Source organism: Lolium rigidum, chromosome 7 (genome assembly GCF_022539505.1).
Source record: "Lolium rigidum isolate FL_2022 chromosome 7, APGP_CSIRO_Lrig_0.1, whole genome shotgun sequence".
NCBI classification, from domain to species: domain Eukaryota; kingdom Viridiplantae; phylum Streptophyta; class Magnoliopsida; order Poales; family Poaceae; genus Lolium; species Lolium rigidum.
Genome location: NC_061514.1, coordinates 337,164,890 through 337,183,299, shown reverse-complemented (window position 1 = coordinate 337,183,299; position 18,410 = coordinate 337,164,890). Strand labels below are relative to the sequence as shown.

At 43.9% G+C, this 18,410-nt stretch overlaps 3 protein-coding genes and 1 pseudogene across 3 annotated transcripts; 2 read left to right on the top strand and 2 right to left on the bottom strand.

Annotated features, from left to right (window-relative positions):
* Nucleotides 1-5,710: 5,710 nt before the first annotated feature.
* On the bottom strand, nt 5,711-6,822 carry LOC124678823 (probable carboxylesterase 18). Its single transcript, XM_047214674.1, has one exon. It carries the CDS (start codon nt 6,819-6,821, stop codon nt 5,730-5,732), a length of 1,092 nt encoding a protein of 363 aa, XP_047070630.1. The 5' UTR covers nt 6,822; the 3' UTR covers nt 5,711-5,729.
* A 920-nt stretch (nt 6,823-7,742) lies between these two features.
* Nucleotides 7,743-10,838, bottom strand: LOC124673496 (ATP synthase mitochondrial F1 complex assembly factor 2-like). Its single transcript, XM_047209569.1, has 4 exons — nt 10,494-10,838; nt 8,583-8,757; nt 8,143-8,420; nt 7,743-8,052 (listed from the first exon to the last, which is right to left on the bottom strand). Exons 1-4 carry the CDS (start codon nt 10,836-10,838, stop codon nt 7,945-7,947), a joined length of 906 nt encoding a protein of 301 aa, XP_047065525.1. The 3' UTR covers nt 7,743-7,944.
* Nucleotides 10,839-11,153: 315 nt separating this feature from the next.
* Nucleotides 11,154-14,123, top strand: LOC124678359 (bZIP transcription factor 60-like). Its single transcript, XM_047214262.1, has 2 exons — nt 11,154-12,423; nt 13,562-14,123. The coding sequence occupies exons 1-2, from the start codon at nt 11,154-11,156 to the stop codon at nt 13,993-13,995; spliced, it is 1,704 nt and encodes a 567-aa protein (XP_047070218.1). The 3' UTR covers nt 13,996-14,123.
* Nucleotides 14,124-14,932: 809 nt separating this feature from the next.
* On the top strand, nt 14,933-15,993 carry LOC124678360 (annotated as a pseudogene).
* Nucleotides 15,994-18,410: the final 2,417 nt, after the last annotated feature.

Below are 18,410 nucleotides of genomic sequence, written 5' to 3'. Positions count from 1 at the left end.
CTATACATACCCGAAAAAAAAACTATACACGTCTGCAGCAGAATCAGTTTGGTTGGTCCATATGTATCTGAGAAAAAATATAATCAACTTAGTTCACCAGTCACTATCGATCCATCCAGCCAACTATTTCTTAACAGATTACACCTAAGAACCGGATTTAACGTGCGAATGCAATATCATTTTTTTCAAAGGAGGTTCATAGATGCACACAATCATATATTATTACTCATTCCACAATGTCAAGTAAAGTTGAACATCGAGTACGCAATAAATTTGGTCTAGAAAGGAATAGAATAGTCCAAACCACCTTCATCAAGGGCACGATGCACGCCTGACGCCTGTCGATGTCGTCTAATCAGAGATTTTGTGTTTCAAATAGAGTGGGCATACTTTTCGTCATTGCCTCTGTCAATAGCCTCAGTACACTAGTCTCGTTTAGCCAGGTCTTGGATAAGACTCTGGAGGCAGATTGTGGCACTTGGCTCCCTTCTTTTGCTTGTTTCACTAGTAGAGAAAAGTTTTGCAGTGACATGGCAATACCACCTTTAGTGCCGAGGTTTCAGCGCGCCATTAATATCGTGTCAGTGGTATTTTGTAGATGTAGCGTGCCAAGGCCACCTCACATGTATTTGACATACATGTGGCATGCCTGAAACATGCCACAAGTACCCAATTGTCTAGTGGCGTGAAAGATAGTAAAACACGACACTGCATTAATATTTCAGAATAAAAAATTACGCAGCTAATTTGAAATTGACAGCAAAACGCAATTTAAAAATCTCAGCGAAGTTCACATGTAGAGGCCTTAACATATAGTTCACCACCCATCTAAATCTCAACATAGTTCACATGCATAGAGCATTCATAACATAGTTCATCACCTAGATGATTGCTTATTAACTTATTTTTTGAGGAACTACTTATTAACTTATGATTTTATTGGTAATAATTCGGCAAAGGGGGATTATTGAGAGCAGGCTCAATGGATAATAGAGATGGAATAGTTGTTGGATGGTTAGGACATCCTGTCTTTAGACATAAAGAAGGACGTGAGTTTTTTGTATGTCGTATGCCTACTTTTTTTTGAAACATTTCCGATTGTTTTGGTACATGAAGAGGAAAATATGCGAGCAGACGTTCCTTTTAGAAGAGCAGAACCCAAATATAGTATTACATGGTCACAAAAAGAACAAATAATAATCATTGGTGACGTCGATGAAAGACACCACATTGATGTTCCTGCAGGTTGTTGGTCTAGCAGTCAAGAGCAGACCTTGAAACATTTGTAGAGTACGCTCCTGATGAAGTTTCTCCATCTGTAGATGTGGAAAGCGTTCTATGGACCTAGCCACAAGTCACCACTGCCATCTTTTGGCGTCCCAGCACACTCGCTTAGTTGCGCTCCATTATCACCATGACATAACAATAACTACATCATCACCCGAATCCACGAGATCAATTCTCGTGCGTTGCAATTCACCTCCGTGAGGCCAAATCTGTAGCCTCACTACAAGAAATGTATCGACTTGTGACATTTTCTCAGTGACACTAGGTTAAATCCGTAGCATGAAAGTGTAGAGAAGAGGAGTATGCACGACTAAGAGCTCCAACCCATTACGCTGCACCAAGAAGGACCCGCCCCCTTAGGCCCTGTTCGGTGCCGTGTTTTATGTGTTTTGAGGAGTGTTTTGAGCGGTGTTTTCGTGAAAACACTAACCACCCAAAACACTACAAAACCCTTTTCACCCAAAACACTTGTCAAAACACTTGTTTGGAAAACTGGTTTTACAAATGGATGTATTCAAGTGTATTCAACATAAATGGATAAAAATATGATCTTTATTGATAGTTTAAACTAGACTTGTATCACAAATAAAAATCTAATCTTTTTAGCACAGTAGAATAGATAGAAATTAAATAATTACAGTGAGTAGATAGAAAATAATTTGTGCAGTTAGCACATGGCCTCAGATCTCATAATCCACTAGCACTACATTGGCAAACTCCATCTCCATGCACAGCAACAAGACGTAATCAAGAAAGCCTCTTTTTTCAAAAAGAGATGTTTGTGTAGTCTATGTAAAGAACAAAACAAAATCATGTTCCATGTTTTAACACAAATGACAGTTGCATGGAACAGTTCTACCATAACAACTGTTTACAGGCCCCTACGGAACACATTAGCTATCAAATAAGGTGACAACTTACCTTTTTAGATGCTTAATTCGTTGAGTTACAGTGAATTTGTTTTCCCAGGTATGCAGCACGGAACAAAGAAAAATATACCAAACTTGTTGGACCAATACAACAGAAATCAATTCAGCAGAAATGTCTAGCAACAACAGAGTTGAAGACTATAGTTTAAAGCTGAATGCGGCCAAGATGCTAAAGCATAAAGCAAGTCTCTGGCATATAGTTGCAGTTTCATCTATTCCCCATATCATCAATACCCAGATGTACTTATATTCTGAGACTAAGATTGGATAATATTTCTTCCAGTACAAAAGTATGATTTCTGTTCCGAAACCTCTGACTTAGCACCAGAAGCCACGGCCATGGATAGCTCTGCAACACGTTAGCAAGTGACAAACAATCAAAAAAAAAATGAGCACATTAAGTTCATATACATCTACTGCCTACGCACACAGCAAATATTAATTGAGTGAGGTACATTTTGATTCATACATGCATGATTGATCTATTATCTTGCCTATACACTCAACAGCAAAAAAGGATTATTTTTTGGTAAATTTACTTGGGGAGGAGGAGGTGGACCTCACCAGGCAGCTACAGGTTCTGGAAGTGGCCGGCTGCAGCAAGTCCGAGAGGTGACTGGTGGCAGGAGCTCGGGATGTTTTCGGCGGCAACAACCATTCTGGGCAGGCCTCCGACAGCTATTCCTCCTCACCTCCATCCAGGCACCACGGCGAGCTCCTCCCTCCCGCCGGCCGCCGGCGCTGCCTGTAGCCGCTGGGTGCAATCGTTGCACTGCCTAGGTCGTCCCCTCTGGTCCCAGGACGGAAGGGCGAGGTCGGTGGGCGCCAGAGGGCCCCACACCACCCCTAGGCGCGACCAGGGAGGGGCCCGCACCCAAGTGTGGTGTGCCCTCCTCCGTCTTTGCTTTGAACTCCGTCTTCGCGTTGGGAAAATAGGAGGTTTGGCTTTTATTTCGTCGAGAATATTTCCTGTACAACTTTTCTAAAATACAAAACAGCAGAAAACAAAACTGGCACTGTGACATCTTGTCAATAGGTAGTTCCGAAAAATGCATAAAAAAGTGTCACGAAGTATAAACAAACATATAAAAATTGGTGTAAAATAAGCATGGAGCATCAAAAATTATGCAACGTATCAGAGCGCTCTGTTTCGAACATGAGGCTGGGACGCGTAGCAGCCACAACCACATCGACTGTTTAAATATATAAATGGTAATGTCCATCAAATGAAATCAATTGGTCCGTGGTCTATTGGCATGCAGCGTGTTTGCTGTGGTATTTGGGCTTAATTATTTGGTCAAGCAACTGATAGGTGGGACCTGCTTGTAAGGCATCTCATGGTCCTAGGTTCAAAATAAAAACATACAAGGGTCTTTTTGCAAATTTTCAATGCCACATGTCACCTTTTGATTGCTTTTGTACCTATTTGCTCACTCAATGCAAGTTTGCGCACTACAACATTCACTTTTACAAGTCGTTATATGAATTTACTCCTCCTAAACAAGTTATTGTACCTGGAGTGCTAGTACCTCTATTATGACCTTTTGGCCGAAAATATACATGGGTTGTAAGTTATGGCAGCTTTGGCTTGGAAAACGGCATTTCAAGAGGAGCATTAATGACTTGGGAGCTTTTGTTTTCCAAAATCCACACTATTAAGAAAACAAGGTATTTCAGTGCAAGGCCACGGAATACAATGGTTTTGGAAAATACTTTATTTTTTCTAGAAAAAGTCATGAATGAAGTTTGTAATAATGCAAAAAATACAGTTTAGAAAACACTTCAATTTTTAAGGCTATAATGTTCTATGGATCCAAACACCTTAAAGTAATTAATATTTTAGTATTTTTAGAAACTAAACTATTCTCGAATAATTCAAACATACTTTGATGACATGTGGGCCAATGCTTCTTCGAGAAATATCTCGTGGCTGTTTGGTTGCTCGCATGGGTGCCCCTCCCCTCGTGCAACGTAGCCCATCACATAATGTATGCATAGAAACTTAAATTGGGAAATAAGCATGGTGATTGGTAGCGATGCCTAAAGGGGGGGGGGGATAAAAGAAGATGGAAACCAAATCCTAAAGTAGTGTTTAACTAAACTGGTTCACCCATATTTTGATTCGAGATAAGGTTTGCATGAAAAAAAAATGTGCATCGATGTTGCGGGTTCATTCTCGCGGACGGTTTTTAGTTTCTTCGAGTGTTTGAAGATCTATTTCGTCTATTTCGTGTTCATGTTTTGAACTTTTTTGGATGAATTTATCAAATTTGCCGCACACCATCGACCATATGAAATTTCCTTCCATGAGTTTCTTCATCTCGTTGTTTCACACAAGTTTAGTGTTCTAAGTTTGCATTTTGACATTTGTAGTCGAGTAGATATACATCTTTTTACAATGTATTAGGGACATGTAGATCTACTTGTTCAAAAATTTCAAAGTGGAAAACATAAAACACAAAAGGTGTATCAAATGGTAAGATAAGATAAAGCTCCCCACCCCTCTTTTCTCCTTGCTTTTTGTCTTTTTATCGGATGTTGTGTGAGCCTACCCCCTCCCACAATTTAATATTTTTTGTGGATTTGAAATCATATGTCTGATTTAAAAACCGTTTGAATATTGGGTTTCAACCAAAGGAGAGCTTCAAAACAATACCAATATTGAATATATTTTAATAATATTTGAAAATCGACTTTTAAAACATATTGTAACTTTGAAAAACATGATGAAATCCGATGAAGATATTTTTAAGTTTCTTTTGTTTCATCGCATTTCAAACTTGGTTCGGCAGAGTTGAAAAAATAATTAGCATTTGACTTAGAGTTCAAACCATAAAATACAATAATGAAAAACAAGATAAACAAGTTTCATTGGGTTTCCTTCTGAGTCATAACGTTTCATTATGTTTTGAAATCCATATTTCGCAATTTTGTAAATTTTGGGCTTGTTTGATCGATCTCATCGAAATGAAAACATAGGTTTGAACATATTGTTATTTTGATAATTATAATTATCCCAACACATACGACACTAATGCAAAAAAAAACAGAATCTCAAAACAAATCAATAAAAATAACGGTTTTGCTATATCTCAGTCAACTGAGATTTTCTTAAGTCTAAGTCACTTACAAAAATATGCTTTGAGTTGCATTTTTCTGGTAAAAAAGTGCAATTGCACTTTTCTGACAGAAATGTGCAACTGAAGAGTTGCACTTTTTTTTGAACTCTAGTTGCACCTTCAGTTAACTTACACATAGGCACACCCTAAAAATAAATGGTCCATGCATGCACGCTAGCTAGAAAGGCATTTCACCGCAGAATGATGGGTGGTCGCAGTTCGATCAGAGGCGAATTTAGCGTGTAGCTATTGGTTCAGTTGAACCCAATTAATTTGTGATTGCTTTGTAACATCAAATTTGTAGCCATGAACACATTTCCATTTTTTTCTAGCTTAGGCACTGTCGCGATTTTTTTTTTGTTGAGAAAACGCGGTCTAACTTGCTCGCCTCTGTTCACCGCGTGGAGGATTCCGGCGTCGACGACGACGCCCTGTTGCTCTCCACGAACGCCCTCATGTCCTCAATGACCTCGGCGCTGGCGGCGAGCTGCGGGAAGAGGTAGAACGCGTGGATGCCCTCCGGGAACTCCACCACCTGCACCCGCTTCCCCTTCCGCCGCAGCACGTCGGCGTACCGCCGCTGCCAGTCCTGCAGCGGGTCGAAGCCGCCGACGACCACCAAAGCCGGCGGAAACGCCGCCCCTAGCTCGGCGTTCTCGTCGGTCACGTGCGCCGCCGGGTGGTCGCGGCTGGCGCCCGCCGGGAGGAACGCCTTCCACCAGAAGTCCGACCGCCGGAGGTTCACGATCGGCGCCACGCCGTCCAGCCGCAGCTCCGACTCCGTCCGCTCCTCGCCGCCAAAGTACGGCTGCACGGACAGTAGACCGGCGAGGCGCACGGAGCTGGTGGTGGACGCGGCTGCAGCCCAGCGGTTGGCCACGTGGTGGATTATGTTGCCGCCGGCGCTCTCCCCGGCGAGGAAGCAGCTGGAGAGGTCCACGGAGACGCCGTCGTCCAGGCCCGGGACGCCGTTGGCGTCGATGAAGAGGAGCGTGTCCATGGCGTCATCGTAGGCGGCCGGGTAGGGGTGCTCGGGGGCGAGGCGGTACTCGACGGAGACCACGACGGCGCCGATGCCGCGGCAGAGTCGGCGGCAAAGGCGGTCGAAGTAGCATTGGGCCGCGGAGAACAGCGCGAAGCCGCCGCCATGGAAATAGACGACGACCGGGAACGCCGGCCGGGTCCAAGCAGCAGTTCCGGCAGGAGAGAAGACGCGCGCCCAGAGGCCCCGGGACGCGTCGACGACGAAGTCGGCGGAGCGGACGCCAGAAGGATCCGGCCGGGGATTCGCGCTCACGCGGAGGAGGCGGTCGGCGACGGAGTAGACGCCGCGGTTGACGGTGCCGTCGCGGCGGTTGATGGCGTCGATGCCGGCGGAGAACGCGGTGACCTGCAGCTGCACCGCGCACGGTAGCGCCGGCGGCGAGGGCCGCGGGAGGCTGGCGCGAGCTTGCATCTCTTGGCTCGTGCTCCCCGTCTCCATCATTTACCCGCGCTTGCTGTATTTGGCTCATTTTGACTGATCTGGTTAGATACGTACGTAGTGTATTATCTGCAGCTATGTGAACTCCGATCCTTGGCCAATCGCCGTCGTGAAGACCGCTCTGAAGTTTTGGTTTGGATTCGTGCAGGCATATGGGCAGCTCCAGTAACAGAGTTGCGTAGCATGACACGCTACGCGATCGGCCATGAAGAATTCCCGCCGAACTCGACTGTACACGACGGACACGTTGATAGTGAAGCATTCATGCACCTACTGCTAATAGGGGCTGAAGGATCAGTTTCTTTTTTTATAGTGAAGCATTCAAGCACCTACTGCTAATAGCGGCGGCTAATTTTTTTGGTGATTTTCTGGTTCATAATGATGAAGAGTGTCATACCAAAATCTGCTATTGCAGTATCATAAAAAAACAGAAATCACTAGTCACTAGATGTATTTTGGGTCTCTATACCCTCTTAGCAACATACTAATCTCAATTTGGTTACCACAAAAAGTTCTGCTGTGACACTCTTCATTCTACCAAACCACAAAATCACTGCAAAACTAGCAACCACAAAAAATGCTCTGATATGTCACTCTTCACCTACTGAACCACAAAATCATCAAAAAAATATTACCACAAAAATTGCTATGCTATGACACTCTTCATCATACCAAACCACAAAATCACTGCAGAACTAGTTACCACACAACTGCTCTGATACGGCACTCTTCATCGTACTGAAGCACAGAATCACCGAAAAAATAGTTACCACAAAAAGGCTCTGCTATGACACTCTTCATCATCCTGAACCAGAAAATCACCCAAAAACTAGTTACCGCAAAAATGTTCTGTTGTGACACTCTTCATCATACTGAACCACAATTCTGCTATTGCACAGAAAACAGGAATCACTGGAACTCACATTGACTCGGGGTTTCTATGCACCCTTAGTAACATTAAGCTAAATTTAAGTCAAAACTCAACATCCGCACATACTGGTGCTTTGTTTTATCTTAACCATCATGGGTTATTATTATTATTATTCTACAACCCTTCATACAAGTTTAGACAAGCTACAGAATAAACAAACAGAAACCATTTCATAGATTATCAATTGAAAGGTTTTTACTGTCGTCGTGAGAGATGAAGAAACACAACAGCCGATGACATCTGCACTTTAAGATCAGCAATATCAACATCATGCCCTCCTTCAACCAAGCCCCATTTATCGACCTGGAGATATTGAGGAATAAAGATCATAAGATACAAAAAGGAAAGAAAAATGACCAAAATTAACAAAAATAAACGGTTGCAGTATCACACCTGGTGATCTTCTTCAAGCCTGATCAGTTCAATGGACTCCTCAACTCCCAACCTTCCTCTAAATATTGCAAGAGGGATGACCAGGGAATGGGCTGCTGAAGCCATAGCATCAATAGATGCCAATTCACGATCATTTGCATCCTTCAAAACGGTTTCTACAGCCTTAGCTAGCCGCTCATCTTGCTTCCCGCCTAGAAAACTTGTGTATACAACAGGCTTCACCCCGAACTCTGTGTTGACCCAGTCCAGTATTGGGTCGATTTTCTCCTTCTGTTTTTCTGCACGTAATAATAAGAAAATATGAGAAATCATAATGTTAGAGGTGATAACACAAGGCATTGGTAATTTAATTATATGGACCTAAGTAGCCTGAAACCAGATCATTCTTGTTGGACCACAATAACTGAACCAACTTACGAGGAAAACAGTTAACACATTACCATAAACTCCTTTGGTAAGTTCATCATCGGCAGGTGAGCGGCAAAATACCAAATCTTGATGGAATCTTTGCATCAAATTGTTAATTATCTTCGCTCGTGTCAACGGAACTCTCTCCAATGCAGTACAAGCAAGTTTCATAAGAGGCATTGTAAAAGGGCGGATTCCATCTTGTTCCTATGACAATACGGAACTTTCAGTACCAGTGGCAGATGAGCAGCAGACGAAATACAGCAAGTTGATATAGCTCATAACTTTTAATTACAGTAGAGAGCATTTGAAGGCAGCAACGCAGCCATGCAAAAAAAAAAAAAAAAAAAGATTTGCAGAACTAAGTAAGTACCATCTAATTACTAGTACTCTTTCAATTCATCCAGTGCAGCATATGAGGGTCCATCGGCAGTGGCGGAGGATGGAAATTTTTCGAGGTAGGACGGAGTCAATAGAATAGAAAAAGTTTGATGCAAAATCGAATAGTCCATATGTACAAAAATAGAAAATAATACAGTTCAACACAAAAAAATTGTATAGAAGTATAAAAAAAATCTCACAAAATGAAGATTGCACCACGATTTATTACCACTTCAATGAAAATTTAACTTGACAAATATACTGATGGATATAAAGCATATAATATTCAAGTGATAGCAAGAAAAAACTACTCCTCACAATGTAGCTATAATGGCGTCACCCACGCGATGGCAGTTGCCTACCATTCTTCTTTTATTGTTAGGGATACCTATTCTCATTTCTTCATTTTTTTCTATTGGAGATTGGAACAGGCTAGTACTGATCGGTTGCAACATTATGACTGTTGCCAGTTGCTTCAGTTGGCCACAGCTGAGCGCTCACGACTCAACTCACTTGACTTGGTTGAGCCAGACAAAGTTTTTAAAAAAAGTGCAAAGAGGACCAGATGTATCCCATCGCTACAGCCAAAACCTGCCCACAGCCCAGTTCCTTCGATCGGCCTATGTCTCGTCTTCTTTCCGTCAACAGGATGACAGACTGAACCTTCCGTTCATGGCAACCAGCAGATCTGCAGCCTATATGCTGTGTGTATGGCAGGATTGGAAAATTTCTAGGTATGGCGGCCGCCCTACCTCGCTCTACCGGATCCTCTGCGACTGTCCATTGGCCATACTGAGTTTTGCTTTTTTTTTTCTCATTTCCAGCCTCCCTTATATCTCTCGGGATCAGAAGTGAAAATTCAGGTCTAAAATGCTGTATTCTCCACAGATGGCAATGAACTAACTGGTCGGCACAAATGCAACTGCTAGTTTATACTGCCTCCGTTATCTAGACGTGTTATAGTGTGTAGGTTCGCTTATTTTGGAAAAACCTGCGTCAACGAATTTGGAACGGAGTGAGTCCTGGACTAAAATGGGCTAGGACAGCCTTGACCCATCTGCATAACTTTCACTGGAAGATGACATGCCTGGACTAGGTGTTGGTTACTCTTTATTTGTTTCCTTCTACTTTTTACAGTCAACCAGCCATTCTGGTAGTAATTTAGAACTGGGCATGAAACAATTAAGAATGAAGAAACACGAATGTTAAAACCAATTTAGTCATGCGATTCACGGCGTCAGCGCATTAGCTGCGCTATTCAAATCGTATGATGAAAACCTAGATTGAATACATTCCATTTGAAATGTATAGTAGAACAAAATGAATAATGATCATGACATCCTCTCATAATTCGCTACTGCTCTGAACAAACTAAATCTGCGAGATCAAGGTCAAACTAACCATTCCATTTGCATACGAACGATTTCGTTAATTGTTAAGTTGCTAGCATACATCCACACAAGCCATAATTCAAAACTCGGTTGAAGTCACAGTTGAGGTCAACCAAACAACAGAACAAGAAGGATAACAGAGGAGGGAGAGGAGCAATGGGGGATCCGGACCTGGTACTCCCACTCGGCGGCGATGGCCACGGCGAGCGCGCGCGAGTGCAGCTTGAGCTGGCGCTTGGCGGGCGTCTTGAGGGTGCGGTAGTCGAGCATGACGGTCCAGCCGTTGCCGTCGTCGGCGCGCCGCACGGTGGCGTCGCGGTAGAAGCGCTTCCCCACGACGGACCCCGTCATGAACGACATGGGCATCGCCACCGAGGTCTCGTCCCGCGTCGCCACGGACACCGGCTTCCCCACGTAGATCGCGTCCGAGGCCTCCGCCGCCGTGCCGAGCAGCCGGCGGCCGGCCGCGCATCGCCGCAGGAGCAGCAGGCGGCGGGCTGCGAGTGAAAGCGACATTCCTGGACTGGTCGCCGCTTCACCTGGGCCTGCCTCCGCCTTACTAGTACCCTACGAAAGTAAGCCCAGCCTGTTCACGAACCCGGCCCAACACGGCCCGGCCTGGTACCCAGGCCCATTACGGGAACGTTCCAGACGCGTCCGGCGCGCCACGTCACCCACGCGGCCGGGCACGGCGGGTTCGTCTCCACGGCAAAGGCAACGACGACTCGGACCAAGCTCCAGTTTCTGACTTTCCCATCCACCGGATCGCAAACCCTTCACGCTACGGCGACCGCGTCCGCCGCCGCCGTGACCGGATCGGCGGCCCACACCATGGCGGAGGCGACCCTCTTCGCCGACCTCCCCTTCCCCGACGACCTCCCGGAGTTCCCGCACTCCGTCGACGACGCCTTCGCCCTGGAGGATTTCAACCTCGACGACCTAGACTTCGACCTCGACCTCGACCTCTTCCCCACGGACGACGTGCAGCTCCCGTCCCCGCCGCCGCCGTCCTCCCCCTCATCCGGATCCCCCGCCGGGGGCTCCTCCTCCTCAGCCGGGTCCCCCGCCGGGGGCTCCTCCTCCTCCTCAGGCGCCGGCGTGGAAGCCGGCCCGAAGAACGACGAGTCCTCCGAATCCTCTTCCAGGAGCGCGACTGCTGCTAACGACGGAAAGCCGGCGGACGGGGAGGACAAGCGGCGGGCGCGGCTGGTGCGGAACAGGGAGAGCGCGCACCTGTCGCGGCAGAGGAAGAAGCAGTACGTGGACGAGCTCGAGGCGAAGCTCAAGGCCATGCAGGCCACCATCGCGGACCTCTCCGCCCGGATCTCCTGCGTCACCGCCGAGAACGCCGCCCTCAAGCACCAGCTCGCCACCACGGGTGCCGCAGGCACCCCGCCCCCGCTGCCGATGTACCCGGGATTGTACCCTCTGCCGCCGCCGTGGATCCACCCCGCGTACGCCATGCGGGGGTCTCAAGTCCCACTTATGCCGATACCGCGGCTGAAAACCCGGCAGCCTGCTCCTCCTGCCGGCGCAGAGCCGCCGGCCAAGAAGGCTAAGAAGACCAAGAAGGTTGCGAGTGTCAGCCTCCTCGGACTCCTGCTCCTGACGATGCTCTGCGGGTGTTTGCTTCCTGCGGTAAATAGGATGTATGGTACAGCTGATTCCGGAGAAGGCGTCGTTCTCGGCCAATCCCATCACGGGCGGATTCTGGCCGTCGATGGGCCTCGGAGTAGTGTGTCCGAAGGCATTGATACAAACCTACAACCGAATGCAAGTGAGACACTCCCGGCACTGCTGTATATTCCGAGGAACGGGAAGCATGTCAAGATCAATGGGAATCTGGTTATCAAGTCCGTTGTTGCCAGCGAGAAAGCTTCTTCGCGTATGCCTCGTTCTGACGGGAAGAGTTCGGTTAACCAAGGGAATGAGGAGACTGGCTTGGCGATTCCTCGCCATGTCGCTAAATTGGATTCCGTGGAAGTCGTGGAGTCTGCTAAGAGAATAACAAATAAACTGATTGCTTTGCCTCCTGGAGATGGAAGCATATACAGGGAGGATGATGAGTTGCTGCCACAATGGTTTAGCGAAGCAATGTCTGGTAAGAATGCTACAAAAGAAAAGCTACATACTCCAGTTGATTTTTTGAAATAAAAATGCTTTTGTTTGTGCCATGTCGAATTAATGCTTTTGTTAGTGATACTGTGACATTTAGTGGTGTGAACATGAACATAGCAATACCTAGATGCTATACCTTGCTAGTACTACTATATAATTGTCATTTTTGCAAATAAGTTGGCTAACATAAGGGTGGCGATTCCTTGGAGATATTATGAAGTGCTTTGTGAATAATTAAAAACATGGAGTAATTTGAATGAAACCAAGGTTCTATTAAGCGCTGAGCAAGTGTTTTGCTTCCACTTTTCCCTTTTCTAAAGGATTAAAGCGCTAAGCACACACTTAAGTGCAATTAGCACACTTAAGTGCAATTAAACGCTAGGAGTTTTTCCTAGGTGCGCTTAAGCATGTGCTTAGGAGTGGTTAATTTGCATATATTACTTTATTTTCTAATATTCTAGTTAATAGATGCCTCCTTCAGGGTCAGTATACAATTTGGAAAATAGTTACCCTTTGAAGTGTGCACAGCTAAGCAATCATGAGCTAATATGGTTAGGTGACTTGTCCAAAGGTGTAAATTCTTTTTATCATCGCATTGTGTTATTGGAACAATTGCTAAGTAGGCACATATGACATCTTGAATCAGTTATACAGTTTTGGTATATGTGTTAACATGTGGTTTTACTTTATTATGGGCTTGATCAACATATATACATTTCACTTGTCCCTAAGAACTTCATTACTCTAGAAAAATTGACTAACACAATCGAAAGTGATTCGTTGAATTTGGTAGAGCATGTAATTGCTTTCATTGGTGAGCATGGTTTTCCTTGGTTTGCTGATGTTCCGGCCGTTCTGTGTATGTCTTTGTGACATCTAATTGGGTATCATGATATGTTTCTGAAGTGTTTGAATTGGCCATATGTGATGTGCTATCTTGGTTGCCATTGTACAGTTATGCATATATACTTAAGCAAAATTGACTTGTAGCTTTACATTGGGTTTTTTTCGTTTAGGGAAAGAACTGTATGCTATTTTAGTTGCCTTTGTGCAGTTCAGTTTAATTACTCTCGTGTAATTTTGCTTCTGTCTGAAGTGTTTTTTTCATGATTCTTTTGCAGGTCCTATGTTGAGCTCTGGAATGTGCACTGAAGTGTTCCAGTTTGATACATCTCCGACGTCGGCTGATCCAAATGGCATTGTTCCTGTCTACTCCAGTGCTATGTCCAACTCATCACATAACTTCACTGAAAATGTCCCATCTCAGAAGGTCAAGACCAGAAGGATTTTACACTCCATGGCCATTCCTGTACAAGGGTCAACATCTAACCATACTGATCACCTTAAAGCGCACCCCGAGAATGAGAGCTTTGCTGGAAATAAGCCGGCTTCATCTGTGGTGGTGTCTGTCTTGGCTGACCCAAGAGAGGATGCTGATGGGAGGATCTCTTCGAAGTCATTGTCGCGTATATTTGTTGTAGTCCTGATTGACAGTGTAAAGTATGTCACTTACTCTTGCGTCCTGCCCTTCAAAAACCATAGCCCCCATCTGTGAGATGGGTTTTCACCATAGTATTTGTTCAAGTTATGTCGATTAACAGGACAGGAATTTTTCCTAAGAGCTAATGTACCATCTATGTGGATAGAGTTGCAGTGAAAATCAGTTGACAGTTTATTACCGTACATGGAAGTTTGTCTGCTTTAATCTTGTATGTATTATTGTTGTCCACAACAAATTAATCTTGCCACTCTTGATTAAAGTTGTCTAAGATATGGCAAAGTGTGTTGGAATATGGTTAGCATTCAAAACGTGTTCGTTACGACACATACATTGATATGATCTTCGAAATGCCAAATTCAATGTCCTCCAATGTGAACAGGACAAGCAAAAAAATCATAGTTTTCCAAAGAAAATGTCCTCTTCTGTTGTTCCATTTTATTCTGGGTCCGTTTGGCTCTCCTTTCTCAGGATCTCAGCCAAATCCACTCTTATCTAAAATAGACTTGACCACATTGGTTCTTTTGTAAATTTGGTTTCATCTCAGTTGTGACATAGTAAAAAAAACGAATTTGTTTGTTGCCCCATAGTGTTCCATCCTTCCTTGGTGCACCCGTTTTAGCCACGGAACTTCATATATGCCAGTTGGGTGGTCTCCGTGTAAACCTCCCCAGCTTCGACTGACGGTGCAGCTGCATAGTGCATAGCAAATAAGGAAAGCAACCCCATTGCTTAGGGGGGTTGGAACCCATGTGTTTGTCTCCTCTGTTTTATTCCTCTGCTCTTGTTCTTTGTGCCCATCAAGTGTTCAACAAGTTTATGATCCAATTCCTGTGTTTGTAATTGAGTTCCAGAGTGTCCACCGTGATAGTGAGATAGAGAGGAAATTGGTGTTCTGACAGACCCATGGAGTTTGGAAATTTGTTTTAGAGAGATATGCATGGTATTCCCATTTGCTGGAATTATAGTCTCTCTCTGATGTAGGGTTCCAAGCATGTATATTAGAGTCAAGCGGAACAAGAGTACCTACTTCATAAACTGTGATCCAACAGAGACAGTTTTGAATATCAAACAGAAGGTGCATTCAATAATAGACCAACCTCCTAATAATCAGAGGTTGATCTTGTTGGCTACCAATAATATATTGGATGACTTGAAGACGCTGGCTGATCAAAAGGTCCCAAAAATTAGTTGTAGGAGAGCACATTTGTCTTCTATTCACGGAAGGAATTATGTTAATAAGCACAGTACAATTTTGCTCGTGAAGCCTTAGTTTAATAAAATTCATTTCGAGATCAAAACTCTGATCCAGTTTAACTCAATTTCAGTTCCAATGCTTAAATTGATTTTGATACTTATGGAGGTGGAGAATGACGCCATTTTTTATTCGACATTGAAAAAAGGTTCTGCTCTAATGTCACCTGCCTAAATATTTGACACTTCTGCACTCAATGTTTTTATGTCTGTTTTGGGATTATTGGTTTGTGTTCTTCTGTTCTGGTGCTATATCAGCTTTGTAGAAACCTGTCATAGTTATCATTTTTGTAGCAATGGTTGTTGCCACCAACCGCTTGTTTTGTAGAAAGTGTCTTTATCAAGATTTTTTGTTGTTGTACACCATAGATCATCACTCTTCAGTCACCAGTGCGATATGTTTTATAAAATGTAGGTTCAGTAATTTGAATTTATTTTTGTATTATTGATGGTTTCTCGATCTCTATTAACATATGATTACTCTCTTCCTTGAAAGTTAAAAACATTTAAGATGAAATGCAACCTGAAAGACATCAGAATTATCTTCCTGTAACAAATACCGTGCCAAAATAAAACTACTGATAAATTTTTTCTACTATGTCATGGTGGTCACAGAGCCTTCAGACTTGTGTTCCCTAGAACAATGCTATGTATCTACTCTACTAATGAAAAAGATGGTGCCTCCTAATTATAGCTGCTACATCTTCAAACTTACTGACTGTAACATCCGTTTCTTTCATCAGATAATGGGGTTGAGGAAATTTTCATCCCGATCCGAACAATTTCATGTCATCATCATAAAGCTGATCCATCCACTATTGCTCTTACCCATCCATGCAAAGGACTCTAATATGGCTTCCCTGAAGCGGATCATGTTGCTTGCTATAGGATGTTTGCTCACTTTGTCTCCACTATAAAGACGCTAAACAGCCATTGCGAAGGACATTTAGTTTCGATTTGGACCCTCCAACTGATATGTGCTCTACTGCTCTCACTACCCACCAGAGCTTGTCCTTGGTCTAGCACATGCATGTTCGCCTTTTGTACGGGCACAAGAATGGATGGTGAGATCCGTTGGTGATTGGGATTCCACCACCTAATGGTGTGACCCCTGTTCCATGCGGTTTTTGTTTTTATTTATCTTTGTCTGCTGGTTGGTATGAGCCAGGAACTGCTTTGTCGGTATGTTTATGTGAGCAAAGGCAAGTTCAGGTCACATACTACTGTTTTCAAAGCTTAGGGATATACTAGCAAAGAACCCGTGCGTTTTGCTACGGCATAAAAAATACATGAATATATAGTGAAATAATTTAATTATAAGGGGTGATATAGTGGTATTGTTAAATATTGTTCGGGTTTATTATGAGTGCACAACGAGCATTGACGGAGAATGTAACAAATGAAGTTGAACTTGAGTTTTAGCTAGCTAGGGATAGAGCTTAACGATCATGAGTTTGTTATTCCATTTCTTGATAGGAAGTTGTATTCTTGGATGTTGTCCCACGGGAGTCCGCCATGACCAAGGAAGGCGCGCACGAAATCACCGCCGACCACACCATTGAAGTGTTCGTTCCTGTTTCGCATGAGTTCTCCTTCAATGATAGAGTCTCCATAGCAATGGGTATTGTGCTCATTTTTTTTAAATAAAACAAACATAGGGAGTTTGCCTTTCCGTTTTTTTTTTGTTTTTTTCGACCGACACTGGAGCAGATATGGGACCAGGTGTCTTTGGACGCACAAATTGCTAAAATCTTGTGGGACATAGCTTTGTGGCATATTTGTCTGATTGCCACTCTTTTATTGTTAAACGGTAGCATGCCATGGAAAGTGAGGCATTTTGTTTTATCACAGCAGACTTTTGCAAAGCTACACCTCTATGAGATGTGAAGTATTGCCACATCAATGGCAGTGACAACAACCAACAAACTATAGCCATAAAACAACCGCAACGCTTATGGTGAAGTCTAGCAATGTGTGGTTTTTAAAGTTCGGAAGGGCCTCTTTTCAAAAAAAAAAAGTTCGGAAGGGCCAGACTCAAGACTGAATATACCAGCACCTCCTTGCTTAAATTGATGGTCCACCCAGATTAGGTGCAACGACGGCTAATTTTTGCGTATTTCAGCAACTTGGCCTATGGGAGCCGGAGCCTGATATGCCTGACACATACAGCCTAAGATTCATGTCATGCAACTTGTTTTGCTGGCAGTCTAGACCTGCCTCGCATGAGAGCAGAAGGTTTTTGGTTTCATATGTGTGCTCATGTGGTGCAAAATTGGGACGTTTGGTTGTACGCATCATTATTGTTGTTCTCATATCTCTTTGCCTATGACCTTTAAAATTAAAAATTCACAACGCGAGAATTGTGTGAAATGACGAGATGAAGCTAGTGGTCAAAGGAATTTAAAAATATTGTCCATGTGTGATGAATTTGAAAAATTGATAAAAAAAACATAAACGTGAAATCAAAGAGTTACAGTTAACGAAACTTGAAATCGATTGATGACGCATTGTCAATGTGCATCTTTTTTCGTGTAGAGATTATCATGAACCGATAAAAAAGGAAGATTATTTAGAGCCTATGTGAGAGAGGTACATAGAGATGCACTACACATTCAAACAAACTCTTTAACACAAGGTTGGTAAGCAATTGATCACCGATCTGACTTAATCATATTTTCCGCGAGAGATCCACACAAAGAGAATAGGATCAAGAAAGAGTATGGTGAAAGAGATGAACACGTACATGGAGATGATACCGAGAAAAGTTTGGTCAGTTTAGTTCATGTTATACGGTTAGTTGAGTTCATGCTATAGGTTAGTTGAGTTCATGTTATACGGTTAGTTGAGTTGATGTACTCCCAAAAAGAACTTGCAACTACTTTGCTTTTGATGGTTAAAACATAAGAGCATCTCCAGTCGCGTCCCCCAAACGGTGTTTGGGTGTTTGGGGGACGGCGGACAAGAAATGGGGAAAAAAAACTGTCCAATCGCGTCCCCCAAAGCTAATTAGCGCCTCATTTTGTGTCCGGCGTCCAGAGTCTCTACCGGGGACGCCGGACACAAAATGAGAGCCCATATGCATACATGCAGCCCCTAGTCCCCACATGCTAGTCTCTTTCCCCACACTTTCTCTCACCTACTTTTCCCACATGGGGTGGTCCCCTTTATTAAAATGCATGCATCCGGACGCTGTTTGAGGGACGCGGCTGGAAAGGGGC

Excerpts from the sequence above, each read along its gene's own strand:
- LOC124678823 (XM_047214674.1), bottom strand. The coding sequence starts at position 6,821 with ATGATGGAGACGGGGAGCACGAGCCAAGAGATGCAAGCTCGCGCCAGC.
- LOC124673496 (XM_047209569.1), bottom strand. The coding sequence starts at position 10,838 with ATGTCGCTTTCACTCGCAGCCCGCCGCCTGCTGCTCCTGCGGCGATGC. Across the intron at positions 8,758-10,493 it reads CCGCCGAGTGGGAGTACCAG|GAACAAGATGGAATCCGCCC; the intron begins GTCCGGATCCCC and ends GTATTGTCATAG. Across the intron at positions 8,053-8,142 it reads GGCTTGAAGAAGATCACCAG|GTCGATAAATGGGGCTTGGT; the intron begins GTGTGATACTGC and ends CAATATCTCCAG.
- LOC124678359 (XM_047214262.1), top strand. The coding sequence starts at position 11,154 with ATGGCGGAGGCGACCCTCTTCGCCGACCTCCCCTTCCCCGACGACCTC. Across the intron at positions 12,424-13,561 it reads GTTTAGCGAAGCAATGTCTG|GTCCTATGTTGAGCTCTGGA; the intron begins GTAAGAATGCTA and ends ATTCTTTTGCAG.